The sequence below is a fragment of the Lacerta agilis genome, chromosome 17 (assembly GCF_009819535.1).
Source record: "Lacerta agilis isolate rLacAgi1 chromosome 17, rLacAgi1.pri, whole genome shotgun sequence".
Lineage (NCBI taxonomy): Eukaryota > Metazoa > Chordata > Lepidosauria > Squamata > Lacertidae > Lacerta > Lacerta agilis.
Genome location: NC_046328.1, coordinates 25,262,407 through 25,288,306, shown reverse-complemented (window position 1 = coordinate 25,288,306; position 25,900 = coordinate 25,262,407). Strand labels below are relative to the sequence as shown.

The following is a 25,900-nucleotide window of genomic DNA, read 5'->3' as shown; positions in this document are numbered from 1 at the left end:
TCCGTCTAGCTCAGTGCCGCCTGCACTGACTGGCGGGGGACAATCTCCCAGGCCAGCCCTGCCTGGAGACGCCAGCGGGCAAAGCAGGGGCTCTGCCACACAGCCAGCCCCCCCCCCCCCGTGGTCCAATGCCAAGGGGACAGCGCAGGTGACCTCACAGGGCTTTTGCAACACCCCACTCCTTGCAGAGCGCGCGGAGGCAGCCCAGCCGTGTCTGGAGCGCGCCTGGGCTTCTGCCCTGATAGGGCAAGGCAGGCCTCGCTCTCCAGCCACCGCAGCTCTTTCCTTCCTCACTTTTCATCCTCCTCCTCGGATGGCCAGTGGAGATGACATCATCCCTTAAACGGATGACGCAGGTTCTATTTTTAAGGGGCCAATGGGAGCTCTCCGGCGGGGGTCACGTGGGCCGGGAAGGTTACTTAGTGTTACAGCTTAAGCGAGGAGAAGCGCATCAAAGGAAAAGGCAGAGCGCGTGCGCGTGCGCAATAGAGGCGGAGGCAGGCTTTGGGGCTGGGTCCGAAGCGAGGAGGAGGAGGGGGGGCACGCGCGTGCGCGCGCACGCACCGTATTAGCCTTCTGCTGCTATTGCTGCTGCACCGGGATTAGGTCTCCGTCTGTCTCTCGCGCGCGCTTCCTTTTCCTTGCATTGCGCGGGGGAAAACAGCACCAGGAGCTGTCGCCGTTGCTGCTGCATTAGCAGCAGCAGAGGAGCCAAAGGCGGAGGAGGGCAGAGGAAAGAGGCAGGGGCCTGCCTTGCTTGGCTGCCGCTGCTACTCCTGGTGACGGTGCGCCGGGGCCGCGCAATGCACCTGCCCGCACCTGCCGCCGGATAGAGAAAACAGCCAGGCCGTGCCGGGCGCCCTCCCGGCGGCGTCTCTTCCTCCTCCTGCGAGCCAGCTGCCGCCGGGTGCCCCATGGGAGAGGAAGGAGGACGACGGCGACGACGACAAGGGGCTCTGGCAGGAGGCCGGCCCCGCCTGCTTCCTTGCCCCCAGGATGCCTCCTGCGCCGCTACCGCCGCCGCCTTCGGCCTGAACTAGGAAACAGACGGCCTCTGCATCTTCTCCAGCCCCACAGGCTGGTCCCCTGGACGTGGGGAAGAAGAGGAGCCGCTTGGCCTGGGCGCTGTCCCTCCAATCCCTTGGACCCCGTGGCAGATCTTGAGGGGTGCCCCCTGGGCTCAGGCTCCTGCGCCCGGATTGTGCCTGGAGCTGTTAAAGCAGGTTGCTGTGGAGGGGGGGGGGTGCCCACTTTCACCTCAGCAAGGCACCAGGTGTTGTTGTTTTTTGAGGTTGGCCTTTGCAACATCTGGGAAAAGCCACCTTTGCAGCCCCTTGCACCACAACTTGGGGGGGGAGGTTGCCCTCCATGCTCCTCGCTGGCATTCAGCTCATCTTGGCCCTTAGTCGTCCAGCCATGGCAGCCAAGTAGGCCAGGAGTCACGCTGGAGGTGAGCCCCCTTGGGCTTGGACGTGCCGACGAGACCCTGAGCCAAGGACTCGGACCGCAGAAGGAGGCCCCGGCCTGTGTCATGGGGCAGCTGCTCCTGAGGCCTAAGGAGACGCCAGACGCCGTTGCGGGGTACTAAGGACACCCTTCCTCCCCAGGGCCCTCCTGGCATAGACTCACAGCAGTGGGGGCTCACCTGCCTGCCGACATGGAGACCAAGATCCCGCCTGCCGTGACCCCCACCAGCCCCTCCTCCCCGGGGCTGTCCCCTGTGCCGCCCCCGGACAAAGTGGACGGCTTCTCCCGACGGTCACTCCGCCGTTCCCGCCAGAGGCGCTCCCACAGCTCCTCTCAGTTCCGGTACCAGAGCAACCAGCAGGAGCTCACGCCTCTCCCTCTGCTGAAAGGTAGGTCCCCAGAGGCCAGAGGGCTGGGCCTGCCTCCACACCTGGGTCCTCCTAGCAGGGAGACCTGCCACAGAATCATTGGGTGGGAAGAAACACCCACGGTTCATCTAGGCCAACCCCCTGCAATGTGGGAACTGTAGCCAAAGAATCCCTGACAGATGGTCACCCAACCTCTGTTTAAAAACCTCCACTGAAGGAGAGTCTGCCACCTTCCAAGGTCCAACAGCTCTTAATGTCAGCAGAGGCCTGCCATAAGCGCAGGGGGGGGGGTGGTTAGTTGGGGGACACACCCTAGACAAAGAAAGCCCTATGTTGAGACTCCCTCAATCTTTGGTTTGGGGATACCGCCTCATTGCTAAGCTTTCGAGAGGTGCCATTACATCTGGATCTTCGTTTCGGTCACCAAAAATGGGTTTACCGTGTACCTAATCATTTTTACAGATTCAGTACATTTCTATCGCACTTTCCTTGCGAGGAGCTCAAGGTGCCATGCTTAGTTATCTGCTGTTTTGTTCTATCCTCACAACAACCCTGTGGGGTAGGGTTAGACTTGAGAGACCACCACCTGCCCAAGCTCACCCCGTGAGCTTCATGACGGAAAGGGGTGCAAATTCTGGTCCTGGTCCGACGCTCTAACCACAACACCTCAGAGGCTCTTACATTGAGCTCCAGGAGGGTAACCCTGGTTTCCTGTTGCAGGGAAGGGCATCTTCACCTCACCGAGAGCATTGGGCTTGGCTCTGGCCAAACGCAGGCCCAGAGCTTTGTGGCAAAGCTCTCCTGTGGTCTCTCTGCTTACTTTGGAATCACAGCTTTGAGCAAGAGGCAAGCAAAGTAAAATGCAGTTTGGGGAACAATATTCATCATACGTGGAGCAGTCATAAACTGCAGGCGTGTTTGGGGGTTCAGGGAGTGGTGCCCATGCTCGGTGTCCTCATGTGCATCATGCTCACCACCACCCCTTAATCCCCGACCTCTGAGTCGCATGGGGAAGGTGTGCAGGGAGCTTCCACTTGTGATCAGGCAAATGCAACTGGAAAGCCTTGTGGGCCACCCCCCCCCCCCGCTTACCATAAAACCATAGAACTGTAGTGTTGGAAAGGACCACAAGGGTCATCTAGCCCAACCTGCTGCAATGCAGGAATTTTTTTGCCCAACGTGTGGCTCGAACCCACAACCCTGGGATTAAGAGCCTCATGTTTCACCAACTGTGCTAAAGGCATTTTCATTTGCATGGGGGGGGGTCATTGGGGGCTGAGTGTGTGGGGTGGTGGGCACCGGAGTGTTGGGGGCAAGTCTTGTGTGGCCACACAGGTGAAGTTTGCACATTCAGGCAAATGGGGCTTTCCAGCAGGGTAAGAAAGCAAAGCACCTGCAAAAGGTCCCAGGTCCAGTCCCCATCCGCATCACACAAGTAGGGAAGGTCCCCCTGCTTGTAACCCTAGGCAGCTGCTGCCAGTTGGCGTGGATAATCCAGATGGACCCATAGTTTGACACTGTCTAGAGCAGCTTCCTATGGACCTCTGGCTGGAGTGATGCGGCTGCTTCTTGGTGCTGAAAGTCCTTCTTCACGTAGTGCATAGTCAAGCTGTGGAACTCGCTCCCCCAGGAGGCGGTGGCTGGAGAAATTCATGCAAGATCAGACTGTCAGCGACTGCTAGCTACGATAGCTATGCTCTGCCTCCGCAACTGGAGGCAGCAATGCTTCTGAACACCGGTTGCTGGAAGCCACAAGAGGAGAGAGTGCTCTTGTGCTTGGATCCTCCTTGCGGGTTTTCCATACGAGCCACTGTAAGAGCAGGATGCCAGACCTGGTGGGCCGTTGCACTGAATTGGCAGGCTCTTCTGATGCTCCTCAGTCCTCCTTGGGTACCACTTTGCAACTGAGAGCAGCAGCCGGGAGTTGTCCCCTCTCGTGCTGCTGCCGCCGCTCTGGTATTGTTGGATGCAGCCAGCAGGCCAGGCCAGCATCTTCCACCCCTTCTGCATCCTCCTCCTCAGCTGGGGAGGCAACCCCAAGCATCCTGCCTTCTTCTGTAGCCATGCTCCATCAAGAAGTGCACATTGGAGTCCTTATGCCACTAAGTAAGCTCCCATGGGAGAGGACCACAGCTCAGACGTGCCTGTACAGGCAGAACGCCATGGCTCTTTCAGCTAAAAGAAAAGAGTCCGCAAGTGATGGGAAATGCCTTTCTCTGCCTAAGACCCCTGAAGAGTTGCTGTCTGTCAGGTACGGACAGATTTCTGACCCAGTATTAAAGCAACATGCTGTATTCCCATCCCGAGGATTGCTTCTGTGACCATGCAGAGAATTGCCCACTCGGGCCTGCCTTTAGGGGTCTGCAGCAGCCTGATAATGGGGAGGGGGCAGAGTTCCAGGAAGTGCTGAAATTGCAGGTGTGTGTCAGAGGGGACCCTGGTCCCCATACCTTTTGAGGCAGCCTCCACCACGCCCTGTAAGCCGCTGTCCTCACAGGAGGGGGCCATGATTTGACTAAAAACCAGGAGGGAGTTGGTGGGTGGGGTTTGTGTGTTGCAAATAAACACATAATAATGGAAATAACAGATTAATTTCTGCCCGTGAGCTCGGAGTGGCCTTCAGCATGGATAAAAGCAGCCGCAAAATACATTGCAAACAGGCAATTAGCTAAAATCAGCAACGATGAAAACAGATGATGCATTAACTCGGTGGGAAGCATAGTAAAATCGGGCAGAGTTTCATTAGCCACCCCCCCTCCCCTCAAACACTGGGCCAGGCCTTACTGTTGACTTATTGAGGTGGAGTTGCAACATCAAGAAAGGTTTCCTCTATGCCAGACTGGAGTGTCCTGCTGGCTTCTCTATTAGAGGCATCTTGGAATGAGGAAATGCCATCTTTATTTATTAATGGTATTTCTTGCCTGCTCTTAAGGTCCCAGGGTGGGTTGCATGAGCTAAAATACAATCACAGAACAATGAATCATCAACAAACCATAAGTCAACAGAAGCACAAAACATATTCATCTAATAGACCATTTACAGGAGAGACAACCAAAAATTCATATATTGTTTCCAAAAGTGGGAGGCAGAGTGAGTAGCCAGCCCCGCCCCGCCCCGTAACTGACTGCAATAGAAGCTGTTTTAATGCCCAGGTTTTGGTTTCCTTCGATTTGGTTAATATATTGGCTTTTCGCCCTAACCTTCCTCCAGAAGGAGCCCACGTTAGCTGCACAGCATCAGATTTATACAAAATTTAAAACCACTCTGCTGCAGACGCTCTTTTACCCTGACTTTTGACACTTGAGATGGCATATTTATTTATACATGTTTATTTTTAGGAACCACCTTCTGTGATTTCGTACTGCTTTAAACTGTCCTTAAATGTTGTTTTAATTATTGTTACGCACCCTGGGCAGGGTGAATAATTAATAGTAATCATGATAAAATGGTAAGTGGGAAACAGGAGCGTCTGGCCTCATGCTGGGCCGGGGGCAGAAATGGCTCTCTTCAGCTGCTCTCAGTTTCCTGGCCTTGAATGCTGCTCAGTTTCAAAATACATTTTAGACTCTCTCTTCCTCCGCAGGCATAAATATTTTTTGACTTTGGAGACAAAACCGGAATAGGTTCTCAAGTCTTGGGAGATGCCCATTGCATTCATCTAGGCAGTCCCGCCCCCCCCCCCCAAAATATTCCTGCATCCCTACTGATCCCAGAACTCAGAGCTGCTCATCATCTCTGTCTCCGGATGTGGCTGATCAGCCTTATGGCTGCCATGGTTACAGTTCCCAGGGGGATTCCCAGGGCTGCTTCTTGCCCCAAGGGGTAAGGAGAGGAGGCAGCAGCAGTATGGCTTGTGTGCCTGAGTCTGTCTTATTTTTTAGGGTGCTTTTATACTGCCCTTCAGACACACACACACACACACACACACACACACACACACACCAAACACTGTTACAGGGCAGTTAACAGCAAAATAAAGTAGACCGAAACAATCCAGCTGATCAAAAACAATTCACGTCAAATACCTGTATAACTAAGTGTAATAGCAGCATCCTGCTTAAAACTGACTTCAGCCTTCCCAACCCTCCACCTCTAAGATCCTGATATTTATTTGTTAAGTAACTGCTGCATTTCATCCTTGACTTCCTGCTCTCCTGGGGCGCTCTTGGTGCTTTCCAAGTGCTCATCAGTTCACCAATGCCTCGTTTCCCTGTTTGGGAATGGCTGGTCTTTGCTCCTCCCATTGTTTTTGGGGAAAGCACCCAGCCTGGCACCTTCTGGAGTGGGCCCAGCTCCCTGTCAAGGAAAAGGCTGAGGTGGGCTCTCCAGGATGACTAGGGCCAGTTGGGTGAGGCTTGTTTAATTTTGGAAGGCCGAGCGTTTGAGTGTGCCACTCCACCCTTGACCTCGCACAGGACTAGTGTCTTGCGGAGTTTACTGGTGCCTGCAACTGAGGAAATGGCTTATTGGTGCCACAGCCAAGGAGTTAGAGAGCAGGCATTGCTGGCTCTTAACTCATTGTTAGGCAAAAGTGACAGGCAGCTCTGACTTGCCAAGGTGGTCGTCCCCAGAGAATGATGTGTGTTTTCTGGAAATTTTTGGATCGGAAATTTTCCCCACTGCACTAAATTGCTGGAGATCTGATTTAACATGTTTGTTTTATACTGAATATTTTTTTTTAAAAAAAAATTACGCAGTGTTCATTTTCTATGCTGTATAAATACAAAGCCTTTTCAGGTGCGTTGGAAACAAAATATTTAATCTAGGGAAAGAATTCAGTAAAGCGCCACTTAATGTGGTTTAAACATGGTGGTGGAAACTGTACTTGGAAACTGTTTTTATTGCAATACTTGGAAATAACTGGAGAAAAAAAATGAAAGGAAGAACAACAACCTTGGTTTCAGGAAGAGCCATAACACAGCCTTGCATGCAGGATGTCCCAGGTTCAATCCCCAGCTTACCATCTTGGTAACGCCTGGCGGGGCTGGGAATGCCCCCTGTTTATAACCCTGGGGACTGCCTGCTAGTGTCCCAAACCACATGGGCCCATAGTCTCACCTTGGAGAAGGCAAGTTCTGCTGTCTGGAATTGTGGGTCTTGCAAAGTTGCCACTGGGGGTCTCTGGGTTCTGGTCTGGCCTTGCCACTGCGCCCCTGCTTGCTGAATGGCTGCCTGGCCAGTGTTGGGGGGGGGTGCACCTGGCAGAGGCTACATCGGCAGGACCAGCAGGCTCCTCCCTGCATGGGGGGCAGGCGGTTTGGCCCTGTGAACCCTCCATGCTCTCTGCTCGGTGGGGGCGGCAGTGGCAAGGGTTGGGCTGGCATGGGGAGCTTTGTTTGCCCTGCACGCCCAACCCCTGGTCCTACCTGTTGCATGTTCCCTGGGCTCCTGCAAAGGGCACAACCCTGCTGGTGTTCTGTCTGTGGAGCTGTGCTTTCTTCCCCCAGAACCACCTTTTGCCAGCTCAGGTTATTTGTCCACTTGCATTTCCAGAGTTTCAGATGGGTCTCTTCTTCCCAGCCCTTCCTGGGGGTGACATGGATTGAACCCTCTGCGTGCATAACAAGTGTCTCCCCACCCTGGCCAACAGCCTTTTCCTTACAAATAATTAAAACAGAGCAAAAATGCACATAGCCTGCTTTTTCTCTGCCACTAAATAGCTGCAATCGGGCCGCCCCAATGGATTACGGAGAAGGGGGCTTTGATTTGTTGTAGGGTGAAATCGGCCAGCATGTTTGAGCCCCAGCTCCTCTTGCGCAAGCACCTGCTGAGCCCTGTGTGTGTGGTCGCTTCCTCCCCCCTGCAGATGCTCCTGTCTCAGAGCTGCACGACCTCCTGTGCAAGAAGCTGCAGCAGTGCTCCGTCCTCTTCGACTTCCTTGACTGTGTCGCTGACCTGAAGGGGAAAGAGATCAAGCGAGCAGCCCTCAACGAGCTGGTGGAGTGCGTGGCCACCAACCGTGGCATCCTCATTGAGCCGCTCTACCCTGAGATCATCAAGATGGTAAGCAGGGAGAGGGGAGGGAAGAGGATGGGCTCCCCTGCCACACAAACCAGCACAGGCAGGGCAACTCAATTGGTTGCTGGTCACTGGCAGCAGCCGGGGAGGCTGCATTGGTCGCTGGCAACAGCCAGGGAGGCTGAAGGCTAGGAATGTGTTCTGCCAGCTTGAGCAAGAGACCCCTGGCACAGATTGTGACTCAAGGGGAGGCAAAATGACCTCCAGTTAGGGATGGATGGAGCACTCTCCAAATCTTTCCTGTTCCATTTCTGCATTTAATGTGTATGGGTTAACACACACACACACACACACACACACTGAAAAGTAATAATGCCTTTCTGGACAGAAGTGCTGACTATTATACAAGCAAGTACAGGCAATGATCTCCCTCCTTTTACTTCTCTCTGAAGTTAATAGTAGGGTGCCAGGGAAGATCTCATAACAGTGCCATTGCAGCTATGGGCACTATGTTGGCAACCCCTGTGAATGATCTCATTGCCCTTTCCCTGAGATTCTTTGGGCTTCTGGCTGGTCCCTGTCAAAGCCAGAAGCTCGAGGAGTATATTTTTATTGGGGGCAGGGGTTTACCTTGCAGGGGTTTAGAACAGCTTGCTTGAAGTGGTAACTAGTCTGTATAGCAGGCATAGGCAAACTCAGCCCTCCAAATGTTTTGGGACTACAACTCCCATCATCCCTGACCACTGGCCCTGTTAGCTTGGGATGATGGGAGTTGTAGTCCCAAAACATCTGGAGGTCTGAGTCTGCCTATGCCTGCTTTACAGCTTGGCTGATTTCTTCTCTCCCCTCCCTACAGATATCCGTCAACATTTTCCGGACGCTTCCACCCAGCGAGAACCCTGAGTTTGACCCCGAAGAGGATGAGCCCAACCTAGAACCCTCGTGGCCACATCTCCAGGTAGGACTCCTCAGTGGGGCTGCCTCGTGTGGGCATGTGTCATTTTGCCTGCGCGGCAGAAAAGAAGTGGGTGCAATCTTAGCCACCTCCACCCCTGGCTTGCTGGTGGATGCCTTAAACCAGTGGTTCCCAAAGTGGGTGGTGGGTTTACTTGTAATGGCGAGTGGTGGGGGGCACCAAGAGTCAAGAGGGCAGCGGGGGGGCATATGCTGGAAGTGTAAATGACTATCTGAAAAGCTGGTATCACCAGATTGTTTTTTTTAATTAATTAAACTAAATAGTTTTAATTGGGTTTTGAACAAATGTGCAATTAATTGTGGTTGCCTTTAATTTTATTGTGCTAAAATCTTTCTTTGTGGGTTGTGCAAACTGCTATTCTGAAAAATGCGTTTGATATGGTAAGGGGGCACCAGGGATAAGTTTATGGAACCAAAGGGAAGGTGGCCTAAATTTGGGGGGGGGGGACAAAAGTGCCGTGGGGGCGGGGAACTGGAAGAATTTGTGGTGGCGATTAATGGCTCCATCTCTCTACCTCTTCCCAGCTTGTGTATGAATTTTTCCTCCGGTTTCTCGAGAGCCCAGACTTCCAACCTTCGGTCGCCAAGCGTTACATAGACCAGAAATTTGTATTGCTGGTGAGTGAGAAGGAGCAAGAAGGCTGAGCAAAGGAGTGTGTGTGTGTGTGTGTGTGTGTGTGTGTGCCTGGGGCAGCAAAGCCAGGTTACTGGGCATCGAGTGCGAGTCCTCTTCGCAGGTGGGTCACAAGCCTTGCTCCTTCTGCAGTGACTCTGTTGTGGTACTGCAGAGAAATGAGGCTGTTTTGACTTCCAAAACGCCTGTGGAAAACTTTTCTGTTCCATCAAACATATGCGGGCAATTGAGAATGCATGTTTTTGTAATGGTTGATGGTCTCTGATTCTAAAGCTTTTTTTGTGTGTGCATGTTAATTGTATGCAGACATCCTTGTCGTAAACTTCTTTGACATTTTTTAAAACAGGCAGCAGCACATAAATATTTTTAGACGTAAATAAATAGGACATGGCCAGGAAGGAGCTGGATGCCCTCCATGGAAATGGGGCACCGAATAATAATAATAATAATAATAATAATAATAATAATAATAATAATAATAATAATAATAATAATTTATATGCCACCCATCTGACTGGTTTGCCCCAGCCATTCTGGGCAACACCCAACAAGAAAATAGTAAAATCACAATACAAGCTTGGCTTCCCTCTGGGGCACCTGGTTGGCCACGGTGAGAACAGGCTGCTGTGCCAGGACCCCCTTTGGGCTAATCTTAGGCTGTACACATGACTCTGCTTGCAGAAGGCAGCAAGCTAAGTCACTGGCATCTCCCAGCTGTGCTGGAAGCTTGGGGAGCCGCCACCTGGTGTTCAGTAGAAGGCCCAGGAAACTCTCCAGGAGTTTCACAGGGGACGTTCCAGGCTCATTTGCTCTGACTCCTCCTCTCCCCTCTCCGTTTCCTTCAGCTACTGGAGCTTTTCGACAGCGAGGACCCTCGGGAGCGCGAATACCTCAAGACCATCCTCCACCGCGTCTATGGCAAGTTCCTGGGCCTGCGTGCCTACATCCGAAAGCAGTGCAACAACATTTTCTTGCGGTGAGTCCTCTTTTCTCTGCTCCACCCCAGGGTTGCTCCACATCCTGGCCTCCTGCAGCACAGGCTTCTCTCCCCACCACTTTGCCCACTCGGTGTGGTCAGAAGCAGTTGCTCAGGTCTCGCTGCCATCCTCTTTTCTGGCCAAGAAGGGGATTTGCAGGTGGCCTGCATCCGAATGCTGGAAGGTTCGGAACATGTAAAAGAAAGTATCTTCTCCACACAGGCCAAAGTTAAACTTTGGAACTCCTTCCCACAGGAGGCAGTAGCCTAGATGGCTTTAAAAGAGGATTGCACGGATTCGTGTAGATCATAGAGTTGGAAGGAACCTCAAGGTTCCTCCCAGGCATAGGCAACCTTCGGCTCTCCAGATGTTTTGGCCTACAACTCCCATGATCCCTAGCTAACAGGACCAGTGGTCAGGGATGATGGGAATTGTAGTCCGAAACATCTGGAGAGCCGAAGGTTGCCTATGCCTGCTCTAGCCCAACTCCCTCCAGTGGGGACCCTGAGATTAAGAGTCTGATGCTCTACCAACTGAGCTAGCAAGGGCTACTAGTCATGATGTCTGTGTTGTGCCTCTATAATACTTCTCAATACCAGTTGCTGGAAACCGCAGGAGGAGAGAGTGTTCCTGTACTCGAATCTGGCTTGCAGGATTCCCTTGGGTGGCCACTGTGAGAACAAGATGTTGTTGGACACCCAACTCCCAGCAGCCAGTATGGCCAATGGGTGGGAGTTGTAGTCTAGCAACACGCAGTCGATAGAGCACAAGACTCTTAATCTCAGGGTCGTGGTTTTGAGCCCCACGTTGGGCAGAAAGATTTCCAGCATTGCAGGGGGTTGGACTAGATGACTCTTGGGGGCCCTTCCAGCTCTACAATTCTAGGATTCTGTGGTAGGACTTGCATAGCTGTCAACCCTCCCTGCTGTTTCCCAATGCTATAATAAGGGAATTTCCCACAAAAAAGGGAAAGGTTGACAGCTATAGGTAGGAGGGGCTTACACTGGTCTGGTGCCCTGAATACCCTTCCTGTGGGCCAACTTGACATCACAGCACCCATGCTAGCTGGGCTAGGAAAGAAGAGGATCTGGGCAGAAAGTGGCAGTGGAGCCCACGTAGCAGTTCTGCTTTCTCCCCAACCTGAAGGCGGCTGTGGTGATGTGATGTGATGCTGCTGTTTGTTTATATGCAGCCTTTCAGCCGAAAAGGCTTCTGAGGCAGCTCACAAGAATAAACTGATAACAGTATACAGGCAGATACAAATGCAAAGCATTTCAACTATATTAAAAACCCAACATGGCTCCGTTCCTGCCAGAAAGGCCAGGAACAGTCCCTGCAAAAAAAAAAGGTTAAGAGAAGAGAACCCGTGGTAGTGCAGTGGTTAGAGTGCCGGACTCTGGGAGAGGCTTGGGTTCGAATCCCCACTCGGGCATCGCGAAGCTCACTGGGTGACCTTGGGCCAGTTGCTCACTCTCAGCCCTAGCCTACTTCGCAGGGCTGTTGTGGGGATTAAATGAAGAGCGGAGGAAGAACCGCGTGAGCCGCCTTGAGCTCCTCGGGGATATAAACAGAATAAACAAAAATGAAGAATACTTCAGCAGCATCTTTGCCTTACAATGGTCCCAGGCGGGGTATGTGGGGTGGGGCAAGGCAGGTGGAAAAGCTGGTGGCCGTGATGATGATGAGATCCCTACCTCTCACCCCCCCACCCACCCACCCCCAGATTTATCTACGAGATGGAGCATTTCAACGGCGTGGCGGAGCTGCTTGAGATCCTGGGAAGGTAAGCACCTTAGGATATGGAGGACGGGCGTCAGCCAGAGCTTGCACCCTCCTGCCTCTGTTGAATGTTGCGGGGCCTCTTTCCTTCCCTCCTCTCCCCTTCAGCTTCCGCCATACACCAGCTGGGCTCCTTCCTGGCTGCTGCTGCTGCTTCTGCTGCTGTGGGTGGAGCAAAAGGGCAAGACGCTGAGTCATCGGAAGCTCAGCCATGTGCTCCGTCACCCACGACTCAGGAGTCCGGGTTGCATGACAATACAATCCACAAGCTCACGCTGTTTTTATTTTACTTTATTTTGCCACGTTTTCAGATTCAAGCGTTTTTGTTTGATCCACCTCGCCTTCATCGCACTGGTGACTGCCGCGGCATTTCCTTACCCAAATATGTAGAAGTATTTGTTAAACGACAACAGTGCTTATGCTGTATTCGTATTCTGTGGGTGCTGCACAATGGTTTTCTTTCGGCATCTTCTCCTGCCTCTTTCTTACTCCCCCCCCCCTCTATAATTTTTCCCTTCGCTTATAATTAATATATATATATAATAATAAATTAAAAGGAAGGGTGAAATGTCAGTATTTTAACAAATTTAAATTACATTTCCTGTAAAGTCCAGGGAATTTTGGAGTGATGGATGGAGAGGCATAGGAACAGTAGTGCTGGTTTCTTCTCCCCACCGCCCTGCCCTGCCAGCAGTCAGGTGTTGAAGATGGGAGTCGAGGGCTCCTCTTTCTCAGAGCTACTCGGGAGAAAAGGCAAGGGGGTGTTCCTTCCTCTGTTTGGGGGACAGCAGCATTCCCAACCACTCCCTCCCCCAGTTTTCTATTTATTTATTTTGCTGCAAAAAAATGTATATATTCCGCTTTATTGCAAAAACCTCAAAGCGGTTTGCAAAAAGGAAAAGAAAAACAATTACTGAAAACAATTAAAACATCCCAAAGATTTAAAGCCAGCAATAAACAAAAAAACGCACATCTGCATATCTGGGCAGGCTTGTCTGACCAGAAATGTTTTCGGCAGGCGCCAAAGAGTATGCAGTGAAGGTGCCTGCCTGATGTCGCCATCAATAGGCAGGGAGTTCCAAAGCTGTTAGTGCCCCACACTAAAGAGATCGATTTCTTGCAGTTGCGGAACGGGTGTCTCACGGCACCGGCTTTGATGCCTCCCACTGTGTTTCCTCCCTCCCCTCCCCAGTATAATCAACGGGTTTGCTTTGCCCCTGAAGACGGAGCACAAGCAGTTCCTGGTCCGGGTCCTCATCCCGCTGCACTCTGTGAAGTCCCTCTCAATCTTCCACGCCCAGGTGAGCCTCACACTGCAGGGACCCCCCCCCCCCCGGTCTCCCATGATGGCCAAAGGGGCCTCTGCTGTGAGGTGGGGAAGATCTGCAGTGGAGTGATGCCTGGGTGCCTGGTGGGGGTTGTGGGGAGGGGGGGTGCACTTGGGTGTCCCCGAGCTCTAACCTCCGGCCCTTGACCCCCGCTTTGTCTCCTGCAGCTGGCTTACTGCGTGGTCCAGTTCCTGGAGAAAGACGCGACGCTGACCGAGCACGTGAGTCGGGATTTTGCCGTGTGGGGTGCTGGTTGTGGGGTGCAGCAGAGCAGCAGGTTGGGGGGGAGGAGAAAACCCAAGTCCTATGGGGAAACGGTTAAGGGAGCTGCATATATTTAGACAGAAAATGACAGATGCTGTGACAGCCACCTTCAAATATCTGAAGAGCTGTCCCGTGGAGGATGGAGCAAGCTCGTTTTCTGCTGCTCCAGGTGTTGGGACCCGAACTAAAGGATTCAAATGACAAGGAAGGAGACTCTGACTAGCCGTTAAGGAGAACTTTCTGAGGGAAACAGGCGTCCAACAGCGGAACGGACTCCCTGGGAAGGGTGATGGACTCTCCTTCCTTGGAGGTTTTTAAGCAGAGTTTGGACGGCCATCTGTCATGGATGATCTAGTTGAGATTCCTGCATCGCAGGGGGTTGGACTAGATGACCCTTGGGTGTCTACAATTCTGTGATTCTAAGAGGAGGCTCTGGATTGAGGGGCGGGGAAGGCAGAAAATAGCCCAGTGGGTTTGGTAGGTTGGTGGGGGGCTTCTCTGGGGGGAAAGGGCTGAGCAGAAGAAATTGCCTTAGACTAGATCATTCCCCACCCAACCTAGTTACTGCTCTTCTCGGGGCGGGGGGGATCCTCTAGCTGCAGATGCTAGTCCTCAAGTGTTGCTACAAACAGCAAACTGCCCTTTCCCAAGTCCAACCATATATTCACCTACACTGCCTACACTAACTGGCAGCAGCTCTCCGGGGTTTCAGAGAAGGCTCTTCCTCAGCCGTTACATGGAGATGCCCTTTGGGATTGGACCCCTGGGACCTTCTGCATACAGCACACATGCCCGACCCCTGAACTATGGACTGTACCACTGAGGTATAAAACCAGGGTTGGATGGGGAAAGGGGGGGGTGTGAGTCTTCTCCTAGGAAGGGCCCACTCCCCATTTCAGAAATGGGGGATTAACATACGTTTTTGAAAAACTGTTAAGTTGACCTGGCAATACCGGGGGGGGGGGTTGTTATTGGGTTTTCTTTGCTCCTATTTTTATTCTGTATTTTGTGTTTTTTATATTGCAATTTTATGTTGTGAACTGCCCTGAAATCTATGGGAATAATAATAATAGTAATAATAAATAAATAAATAAATAAATTTTTATTTCTCTCCCACCCTTCTCAATCCAAAAACCGGGCTCAGGGCAGCTAACAACAAATATAGGACAATGATTAAAACAACTTAAAAAACAGCATAAAAACAAACACCAGTGGGATCACCAGGGCTAACTGGCCAGGTTAGTCATGCTAGGCCAGTAGGGAGACCAGGGAGGAATTTTAATGTAGGGACCCAGAAGGGTTTCTTCAGAAAAAAGGGAAGGGGAAAGGGAATAGGGGATCAGGCTAGATTAAACGCCAGGCGGAATAACTCTGTCTTACAGGCCCTGCGGAAGGAGGTCAGGGCAGTATACTATTATCATTAGGCCAGTTCCGGGATGTGTGTCTTAACTTTTCCATGTTCTGACCTCTCTCCCCACCTTCCCAGGTGATACGTGGCCTTCTGAAGTACTGGCCGAAGACCTGCACCCAGAAGGAGGTACAGAAGGGTCAGGTGGGGAGGAGGGTGTGAGTGGAGGAAGGATCAGGTGGGGGAAGCCTTGGTGCTGTTTCCCCATCTTGGCCCAGTGGCACCGCCAGTGCCTGCATCCCAGCCTAATCCCAACCTATTCTGCTCACCTTTCCCTGCCCGCATGTCCACCCAGGTGATGTTCCTGGGAGAAATCGAGGAGATTCTGGATGTCATTGAGCCCTCTCAGTTTGTGAAGATTCAGGAGCCCCTCTTCAAGCAAGTGGCTCGGTGTATTGCCAGCCCCCACTTCCAGGTGCTCTTGGGGCAGCGGCAGGGGGGTGGGGTGAAGGGAGGGGAGATGAAGCCAGTGCTCATTCAGCTTGCGGGTTTGGCTATTTTTGAGAGGACAGCGGCGGGAGGGCACACCGATACCTCACTTCCATGAAATTGCCCAATCCTCTTTTTTAAGGCTATCCAAATTAGGTAATTCCTCCTGCAGGAATGAGTTCCATAGTTTAACTTTGTACTGCATGAAAGAGGACTTCCTTTTATCTGAGTCTTCCGACATCCAATTTCCATTTCATTCCGTTTCCTCCCACTTCTAGTTTGTTTGCCGCCATTCTAAAGGCGGTTTACAAGTTGAAGAAACAGCAAACTATACAGCAGAGATCACACACCTTATAAACAACCTGATCCAATACCAAAAAGAAAATCATAATAAAAACGTGCTTTGTTTTTATTTAAGCTGTTTATTTTAAAGCATTAAGCATTCAATAATCCATTAGAATATAACAGCGCATAATAAAATTAAATACTGGCAAATAATACGGTAATTAAACATAAAATCACTCTTTAACAATTACAGTGAAAAATAACCAAACTGTAACCCATAAAAAATAATGTGCATAAGATTCCACAATACATACGAATCCATGTAAAAGGATCAAATTGGAAAACAAAAGACATGCAGTTTATAATATTACTGGATGCCCACCAGTTCTAGTGTTATGAGTGAGGAATAGAAACGTTTCTTGATTCCCTTTCTCCATGACATGCATACCTGGGTACAACATGTTTACTGCGTGAAACAGCTTGGAAGAAACTTTGAATTTTTGTACATAGGGGGGGCGCTTTATTTGCGGTTTCCAGCAACTGGCAACTGGCATTCGGGAGCATTGCTGCCTTTGACCGTGGAGGTAGAGAGTAGCCATTTTGGCCAGTAGTAGCCTTCCTCCCCTCTGAGCCCTCCTCTCGCTCCAGGTTGCAGAGCGGGCTCTGTATTTCTGGAACAACGAGTACATCCTGAGCCTGGTTGAGGACAACTGCCACACGGTGCTGCCCACCATTTTCGGCACCCTCTACCGCGTCTCCAAGGAGCACTGGAACCCGTAAGTGGCTGCCTGGGTTGGGGTGCCTGCAGGACCCCTGGGGTGGAGGTAGACCAGTCCTGCAATGTCCCTCTGCCCCCAGTCGCCAGCAAAGCCTCATTGCTCCCATCGCCCAACTTTGGGGAAAGGCCACAGATTTATATCCTGCCCTGTATCACTTTTATTTATTTATTGCTCTTAGCTTTTTCTCTGAAGAGCTAAAAGTGGCAGACATGGTTCTTCCCACCTCCTTTAATCCCCTACAACAACCCTGTGAGGTAGGTTAGGCTACCTGAGAGGCATTGACTGAGCTCAAGGTCAGCCAGTGAGCTTCATGGCTGAGCGGGGATTCGAACCCTGGTCTCTCCCAGGCCCTAGTCTTAGGCTCTAACCACTCCACCGCACTGTCTCTCTAAGTGTAAGGCTGGCTACACCTTCCAGGGCCTCAGTAAGCAGAAGGGGACCCACTTTTAGGTTGAAAGATATCCAGCTGTTGACTGATGGGGTGGGGCTGGAGGTGGCTTAGCAGCCCTGGGGTGTAACATCCAGATTTCCTCCTCTCCCCCCCCCCCGGCACTGCCACCCCCTTTTCCAGGACCATTGTTTCTCTGGTCTACAATGTCCTCAAGACCTTTATGGAGATGAACGGGAAGCTATTCGATGAACTTACGGCCTCCTACAAGGTGGAAAAACAGCAGTAAGTGTCTACGTGGCGGACGAGGGAGAGAAATTGCAAGTCTGGGCAGCTTCTCCTGTTTATTTATGAATATTCATTGGGAGCATTTATACCCTGCTGGCTTGGGCCGGTGGGATTTGGGAGTCTAGCACAATCTGCAGGGACCCCTCAGGTTCTTGATCTTCTCTGCATCTTTTGCAGCAGCACATGTGAAAGCACAGTATATATAGGGGTATTCGCAGACCGCAAACTTAGCATGAGTCAGCAGCGTGATGCAGCAGCAAAAAAATTGAATGCAGTTCTAGGCTGCATCAACAGAAGTATAGTGTCCAGATCAAGGGAAGTAACAGTCTTGCTCTATTCTACCTTGGTCAGACCACAACTGGAATACTGTGTCCCTTTCTGGGCACCCCAGTTTAAGAAGAATATTGACAAGCTTGAATATGGGCCGATGGAGTGAGCAAGGTGATCAAGGGCCTGGAAACCAAGACTTATGAGGAACAGTTGAGGGAGCTGGATATGTTTAGCCTGGAGAAGAGGAGACTGAGAGGGGATAGGCTGGCTGAAGAGCTGCCACAGGGAAGATGGAGCAAGCTTGTTTTCTGCTGCTCCAGAGGGGTGGACCCAAATCAATGACAAGAAAGGAGATTCTGACTAACCATTAAGGATGACTTTCTGAGGGGGAGAGCTGTTAGGCACTGGAAAGTACTCCCTCAGGAATTGGTGGACTCCCTTTCACTGGAGGGTTTCCAACGGAGGTTGGATGGCCGTCGGTCAGGGATTCTGAGATGCTTTCATTGCAGGGGGTTGGACTAGATGACCCATAGGGGTCCCTTCCAACTGTGTCTGTTGTTTTATTGTATTTTTAATCTTTTGTTGGAAGCCACCCAGAGTGGCTGGGGAAACGCAGCCAGATGGGCGGGGTATAAATAATAATAATTTGTTTATTTGTTTGTTTATTTATTTACAATTCTATGATTCTCCATTTTCAAACTGTGGAGGCAGAGCATAGCCGTTGTGGCTAGCCATTGGTAGCCCTCTCCTCCACAAATATATCCAGTCCTCTTTTTAAAGACATCTAGGTTGGTGGCCCTCAGCTGCCTCCTGTGGAAATGAGTTCCACAGTTTACTTTCTGAAGGAAGCACATTCTTTTTTCTGTTCTGAATACAAAGCCAAAAAGAACCATTCTGCCAAAAAAAAACCCCCAAAAAACAAGCTGTAGTTACGGAAAATACCAAGAAACCTTTGGGAATTCGAATACAGACCCCAAATAACAAAACTCTCTTGGCTCACTCCAAACGCCGACCCTTGGAAGACGGCATGCCGTATCATAGAACTTTAGAGTTGGAAGGGGGTCCCCCAGTGGTCATCTACTCCAGCCCCCCATGATTCAGGAACTGCAACAATTTGCATCCTTCGCTGCATCTCCCTCTCCTTTTAAATTTCTCTGCTCCCAGGGAACTGAAGAAGGCGAAGGAACGCCAGGAGCTCTGGAGGCAGCTCGACGAGCTGCAGTTGCGGAAGCTGCAAGGACTGGAAGAGGCCAAGATGAACCGCCTAAACCTGCAGCACTCCCTGGCTGTGCAGAGCGGAGGGGCCAGCTAGGAGCCCCCCTCCCTCCCCTGGAGCCCCCCACCCCCTGCCCTCCCCACCCACTGTGGCTTGTGGGAACAGCCCGCCCGGGTGCAGGGCCCATCCCAGAGAGACGGACGCTCCCTACCCCACCCCCAACCAGCCTGTGCCAAACCAGAGCTCCTGCCTTTTGCTCCTCCTGGGGGGGTGGGCCTGGCCCCCACCCACTCACCCACCCACCCAGGGGGGTGACCACGGAGGAGGCCCCTGTTTGCTGTGGCTGTGAAGCAAAATGGTCTGAGTGCATGGCTATGTTTGCTGGGTGTGGGCAGAAGGAGGCGTCAGAGGGGCTTGTTTTGGGGAGGGGGAAGAACGGTGGTGAGGGGGGAGTTTTAAGAGCTGTGAGGCCAGAGTTTGGGGTGGGGTGGTGGGGATCTGGTGGGTGGTACCCAAAGCAAGATTAAGCAATAGGCCTCTTGATCCAAAACTGCCCTCCCCATAGTGCTGGGGCTTTCTGTTTGGGAAGAGGGGGGAGCACAAAACAATGGGGGGTGTCCTGATTTGGGGGGGCTCCCTGGCTCCCTATTGGGGAGCATAGGGGTAAAGGAGGGTAGCTTCCCTCTATCTCTGAGGACCTTGTTCACCAAGGCCTAGTCTGGTGGTTTCAAGCCCTAAACTGCTGCCCCCCTCCCCAAGTGGAAGAGCCGCAGCATTTCTCCACCCCCCTTCCCCTGTTATGTCTGCGCGCCCCCCCCAATTTGCAGGATTTCGGGGAGGAAAGGTGGAAGAGGACTTTCCACAAAAGCAGAAATGGCACGGTTGAGAAGGATCTGGGCCTATGCATGCTCTCATGGGACTCTACGGGAGGGGGGGGAGCGCACTGGGGTTCTTTCCCTCTGGGTTTAGGGCTGGGGGGGGGGGCTGGCAGCTGCTTTCCCCCTTCAGCAGTTTATTTGGGGGGGCGGTGGGCAGGTTGGTGCGTGTCCCCCTGGAAGAGATTCCTCCCCTCTGGGGCTTTTATAGTTTTCACACTTCTGCATCCTCGGGTGGTCAGGAGCGTGTGTGTAAGGAGGGGGGGAGAGAGAGAGAGAGACTCAGGTGCACTTTGCTTAGATTCTCACAGCCCCCTACCCCCCCCAAGATGGAGCGTAGCTCTTAACACATTCCCCGTTCAGCTCCCTATTCCCACCGGAGCCGCAAATTAGAGGGGCGGGGGGGATGGGGCGAGCTCGACGGGAGAAGAGTGTTCAAACTCCTGCACTTTAGAAGGGCTGGTTGTTGCACAGGTGGAAAGCAGGGATGCCTCTAATTATGGGTGGGGTGGGGTGGGTAGGAAATGCTTGCTGGGAAATTGAGTTTTTTTGGTGGGGGGGCTGTGAGGGTCAGGACATTTCAAGGGTAAGCAGACAAGGATGTACCACCTCTCTGCAGGAGGAGGGGGAGGCGGTGGCTGCAATCTTCTCCTCCTCTCTCAGGTCTTGCGGCGGGGGGGGGGCGGGGGCGGGGGAGACAACATTTGGTGTTGTGGGACTCCGCCATCGCTGACTGGGGCTGGTGGTAGCTGGGAGAAACATCTGGGGTGTTCCAGGTCCAAAATACTAGGGTGCTGTTGTTGTGGTGGCGATAAAGGGGTGTGGGGGGGAGGCCTTGGTTTGCTGACTATATCATTCCCCCTCCACCAAAGGGTTTAGTATCTGTGGGGGGGGGAGCAGGGGGAGGGGTTAAAAGCTCCCCACTGCCACCACTGCCACCCCTCCCTCTTTGCTCGGCATGATGACCTCAAAACATTATCTGTAACCAGAAGAATAGTCACTGGGTGGTTATTTTGGGGAAGGGGGGGGGCATTGAGTGTATTACAGTTTTATTTTTTAGCAGAACACTGAAGCCAGTTGGGCACTGTAGTATCTGGGGACACCTCCTCTTCTATAGTCTATTTAGATGCCACACTTGTGTAGTTTCCACAGGGGGGGAGGCCCCGAGGCACCCAGGGCTGGGGTGGGGCGGGGGGAGGATGCTGCAGAAGAGAGCTATTTTGTTGAAGGGGGGGGCAGGGGCATCGTCGGTCTTATTTATTAAAAGTTTCGCCCTTGCCCTGTGTTCCTTTTGCTGGACGAGTCTGTATTCAATAAAGATAAACCTTCCATGTCACGGCTGGTTTTGACGTCTGATGTCAGTGGCTTGGGGGGGTGGGGTAGCGTGGCTGGGCAGGTGGCACTGATGCCTCTGAGATCTGAATGGTGAAAAGATGTGGGAGAATCATGGTTGTGGTTTTATATTTTTATTTCATTTATATCCGTCTTGTTTCCACAAAAGGTTTCTTCTGCCTGCTTTTGTTTGCGACTTGTGGGGCAGAGCCCCCTCGAGGGGGGGGGAGTGGTCCTGGCCTCTCCCGCCACTGCAGCCTTCAGGCTAGTTGAGTTTGAGCTGCCCCTGGGCTACATCCTTGAATTAAGCAAACCCTGGTTGGGAGAGGGGAAGGGGGAGGCCAGGGTAGTGAGAGCCGGCAATTGATAGCATAGAAAGGCCGCAAGCAGGAATGGCTACCGCCGACTCCCTAGTATCTGGAGAGGCGGCACACGTCACACTGGCAAGTCTTTGCTGTGAAGACTTCTATGGTCTCGGGCCGGGTGCCCCCACAACGCAGATGCACCTTTATCTGTAGGAGAAAGAAAAGAGCAGAAGATGGCATGTTTAGCCCAGGAGAAGAGAAGAGGTGAAAGGAGAGCCATCTTCAGCTATCTAAAGGGCTGTCACATGGAAGATGGAACAAGCTTGTTTTCTGCTGCTCCAGAGGGGAGGACCTGAACATACGGATTCAAATGACACGGAAGGAGATTCCAACTAAGTATTAGGAAGAACGTTCTGACAGTAAGAGCTGTACTTTGGAAGGTGGTGGACTCTCCTTCACTGATGGTTAAGCAGAGGTTGGATGGTCGTTGGTCGGGGATTATTTAGCTGTGCTTCCTGCCTTACGCGGGTCGGACTTGGGTGACCCTTGGAGGTATCCTTCCAATTCTACACTTCTAGGATGGTAGAATCCTAGAATTGCATTTGGAAGGGATCCTGACAATGATCTAGTCCAACCCCCTGCATTGCAAGACTATGTAGCTGTCCCATACGGGGATCAAATCTGAAACCTTGGCGTTTTCAGCACCATGCTGGGGGGGGGGGGCTGGCTTTTCCTGCTCTGACTTCAGCCCCTTTTCTAACCAGGCCTCTGTCCCGGTTTCAACCCCCGCTTGCATCTCCCGGGAGGGCTGGGGGAGATTCCCGTCTGAAATCCCAGAGAGCTGCTGCCAGTCAGTGTAGACAATACTGAGCTAAATGAACCAATGGGTCTGACTTGGTGCCTATCATTCTCTCTGCCTCCACTGGCTGAACCAACCAAGCAGGAGGGGCTGGAGCCACCACCACCTTTTCCATCACCACATTGCCAGTTATAGGAACATAAGAAGAGCCGGCTGGATCAGGCCAAAGGGGCTCCATCTGGTCCAGCATCCTGTTCTCACAGCGGCCAACCAGATGTCATTAGGAAACCCACAAGCAGGACCCCCGAGCACAAGAGCCCTCTCCCCTCCTGTGGCTTCCAGCAACTGGTATTCTAAAGCATTGCTGCCCCAACAGTGTCAGCAGACCCTCCAGGTGTCCCTATTTTCCAGGGACAGTCCCGGATTTACAGAAGCTGTCCCGGTTTCTGATTTGATCCCGGAATGTCCTGCTTTTCCTGTTTTCAGCGGAGAAATGTTGGATGGTATGGAATTACGCAAATCCAGAGCCAAGGAGGTGAAAGTAACTACAGCCTTTAGAAGACATCTGTATGGGGAAGTTTTTTTAAAAAATGTTCAATGTTTTAATTATGTTTTTAAAATATGTTGGTAACTGCCCAGAGTGGCTGGGGCAACCCTGTTAGACAGGCAAAAGTATAAATAACAAATCATTATCATTATTATTTCATCAGACAAATATTGGAGGGTATGCAATGGAGGCAGAGCCCAGACACTGAGATCCAGCTCCAAGGGCCTTCTGGAGGTTCCCTCGCTGCGAGAAGTGAGGTTATAGGGAACCAGGCAGAGGGCCTTCTCAGTGGTGGCGCCTGCCCTGTGGAACACCCTCCCAGCAGATGTCAAGGCAATAAGCAACTATTTTACTTTTAAAAGACAACTGAAGGCGGCCCTGTTTAGGGAAGTTTTTAATGTTTGATGCTGTATTTTTAATATTCAGTTGGAAGCCGACCAGAGTGGCTGGGGAAACCCAGCCAGATGGACGGGGTATAAATAATAAATTATTATTATTACTATTATTATTATTAGCCACCAATAGCCTTATTCCCCACGGATTTGCCCAATCCTCTTTTGAAGCCATCCAGGTTGGTGTGCATCCTGCAACAGTGAGTTCCACTGTTTAACTCTGTGCTTGCGGTTTAACTCCGGTTGCAGGGTGTGTGTAAGTTCCAGTTACTTAGATGGGTGTCCGCTTTTACTCACCTTCTGCATCTTTGCGATGGTGCAGCACTGGGAGACGGACGTGACGTTGTGCTTGAAGTTGCTGGCCAGGAGGACGGAGTACTTGGAGGGGAAGGCGCTGGATTCGCAGTAGCCCACGCAGGCCTGGACCGTTTGCCTGCTGCGGCAGCTCCCTCGGGGGTCACTCTTGATGGTCACGCTGAAAGCTGGGAGAGGAGGAGGAAGAGCAGGGCAATTGTGGGTGGACGGCAAAGGCTGACCAGTGACTTCCAGGGCAGACGCTGAGCCAAGGCTGTTGGGTCTCCAAGCTGGTTATGTGCTGCTTGGAAGGGAACCTCGTTCATGGCTGCTCCTGAACTTGGTTTTAGACTAGGGATTCCCAAACTTTTTTGGGTCACCACCCCCTTAGTTCCCAGTGCCCCCCACCCCACCCTATAAATAGCATCATTCAGAAGAGTGGTTTGCACACCCTAGAGAGGAAGATGCCAGCACACAAAAATTAAGCACAGTAATAATAAATTGCACTTTTGTTCAAAACCCAATTAAAACTAGTTTAATTAATTCAGCAGAATGGATGAACTTGATCCATTGATACCTGCTTTTCAAAGTCTGATGGCCATTTACACCTCTAGCGCCCCCCCCCCTGCTGCCCCTTTGCCTCTTAGCAGCCCCCAAGGGGGCTTTACCATCCACTTTGAGAACCACTATTAATTCTATTCCTCAAAAAAACACAAATCATTAGCCGACTTAAATAGTTTTGACACCCCAGATAGCTAGTAATAAGCAAAAGAAATGTGTCTGTATATAATTAGGGTTGCCATGTTTTGAAACGCAAAAAAGAGGACGCTATGATGACTCATTTTAGGTTCCCCTGCTATATGTAGGCTATAGAAGCTGTGATATACAGTATTGGGGAAGGGGCAGGAGAAGGGGGGGGGAGCAAATCTTCAACCACCAGTTATGTCTATGTCTCATCCAGAAAGTATAGCCAAAGACATTTTTGCAAATATAAGAAATCCACCCAGGCAGAAATTTTACCCCTGAAAAAGAGGACGTCCTGGGGGGAAAGAGGACACATGGCACCCTTAAAACATGCCAAAGGAAGGAATGATTTTGCTTTAGAACAAGGCTGGGGTTCTCCATCTCGTTCAGGGCCAGATGTGGCCCTCTCTGGCCCCCCAGTCTCCCTACTGCCCACTCCACCCCACACAGCAGTTATGCGCAATACAAAGGGTATTCCAATTTTAAAAAAGAAGGGAGGAAAGGGGCTTTTCTTGGCCTATGGTAATAACATTCCTGTTATTGTTTTGAGTTTTTTTAAAAATCAAAATCTCAAATTCTTAATATATGCTCTCTATTATTTTCTTTTGGGGCGGGGGGAATCTTATCGTGAACCTATCCACCAAGGATGGATTCTAAATAATTGGTGATAATCCAGGATGATCCAAAAACCTGCTTTGACAAAAAAAGGCAAGAGTTTCCCGTTTTGTTGTCTCCTGCCTTCCCAGGCTGAGATCCTTGCATTCCCAGCAGGGCTCAAATCCCTGGAAGGTCTCCTGTTTTGTTGGTCTTTATGGCACTGAACCCACTGCTTCTGAAAGGGTTTGGATTGGTATTGCTGCTGCATTGATCCACGAAATTGCATAGCTTTGCTGGGGCCAGCCCAGAACTTTTATTATAGAATCCTAGAATTGTAGAGTTGGGAGGGACCCCCAAGGATCATCTAGTCCAACCCCCCTGCAAGGCAGGATTCGCAGCCAATTGAGCAAGACACTTGTGAACGCTGGACGCCAGGCCCTACAGGTGTGAGTAGCGAACGAGGCTGGGTGTCTCAGCAAGGGCCCAGGCATCTTCCCTCCCCACCGCTTCTTTGCTGAGGACTGGCTGCTTTCCCCCCTAACCCCCAAGGCCTGCAGCTCACGATGGAGGTGGCAACCGACTCCAGGGGTGGCTTCAGAAGTCCAGCAGCCTGTGGCCAGCAGCACCAAGAGGATGGCGGCAGAGAGGAGAGTTGGCATTGCCTCTGGGGTCTCTGAAAGAGAGAGGCTTGGCATTGGCAAATACACAAAGCAACATCAGTGTATGTGTGTGTGTGTGTGTGTGTGTGTGAGAGAGAGAGAGAGAGAGAGAGAGAGAGAGAGAGAGAGAGAGAGCACAAAACAACACACACAGAACTGTTGGTTGAGAAGGGACCCCCAAAAGTCATCTAGTCCAACCCCCTGAAATGCAGAAATCACAGCTAAAGAATCCCTGGCAGGTGGCCATCTAATATCTGTTTAAAAAAACTGCAAGGAAGGAGAGTCCACTACCTTCCAGGCAAGCCCATCCCACTGTCAAACAGCTCTTACTGTCGGAAGGTTCTTCCTAATGTTTAGATAGAATTTCCTTCCTTGCCGTTTGAATCTCTTGGTTCAGGTCCTCCCCTCCGGAGCAGCAGAAAACAAGCTTGCTCCATCCTCCATGGAACAGCCCTTCAGATATCCTATTTGCAGCATCAAGCCCAGCCTGCAAGTCCCCTGCCCCGCCCTCTCCAGGTCTGTTTGCATGCCAATCAATCGGGA

The 25,900-nt window shown here is 51.6% G+C and overlaps 2 protein-coding genes across 2 annotated transcripts; one reads left to right on the top strand and one right to left on the bottom strand.

The window, feature by feature from the left end:
• Positions 1-1,630: 1,630 nt before the first annotated feature.
• Positions 1,631-18,960, top strand: PPP2R5B (protein phosphatase 2 regulatory subunit B'beta). The gene is made up of 13 exons (XM_033174386.1): positions 1,631-1,856; positions 7,642-7,838; positions 8,650-8,751; positions 9,294-9,386; positions 10,248-10,378; positions 12,103-12,162; positions 13,351-13,459; positions 13,654-13,707; positions 15,237-15,287; positions 15,454-15,573; positions 16,521-16,648; positions 17,223-17,324; positions 18,762-18,960. Exons 1-13 carry the CDS (start codon positions 1,658-1,660, stop codon positions 18,907-18,909), a joined length of 1,494 nt encoding a protein of 497 aa, XP_033030277.1. The 5' UTR covers positions 1,631-1,657; the 3' UTR covers positions 18,910-18,960.
• Positions 18,961-21,304: 2,344 nt separating this feature from the next.
• On the bottom strand, positions 21,305-25,368 carry GPHA2 (glycoprotein hormone subunit alpha 2). The gene is made up of 3 exons (XM_033135787.1): positions 25,261-25,368; positions 23,361-23,545; positions 21,305-21,532 (listed from the first exon to the last, which is right to left on the bottom strand). The coding sequence occupies exons 1-3, from the start codon at positions 25,355-25,357 to the stop codon at positions 21,431-21,433; spliced, it is 384 nt and encodes a 127-aa protein (XP_032991678.1). The 5' UTR covers positions 25,358-25,368; the 3' UTR covers positions 21,305-21,430.
• Between the last annotated feature and the right edge of the window lie 532 nt (positions 25,369-25,900).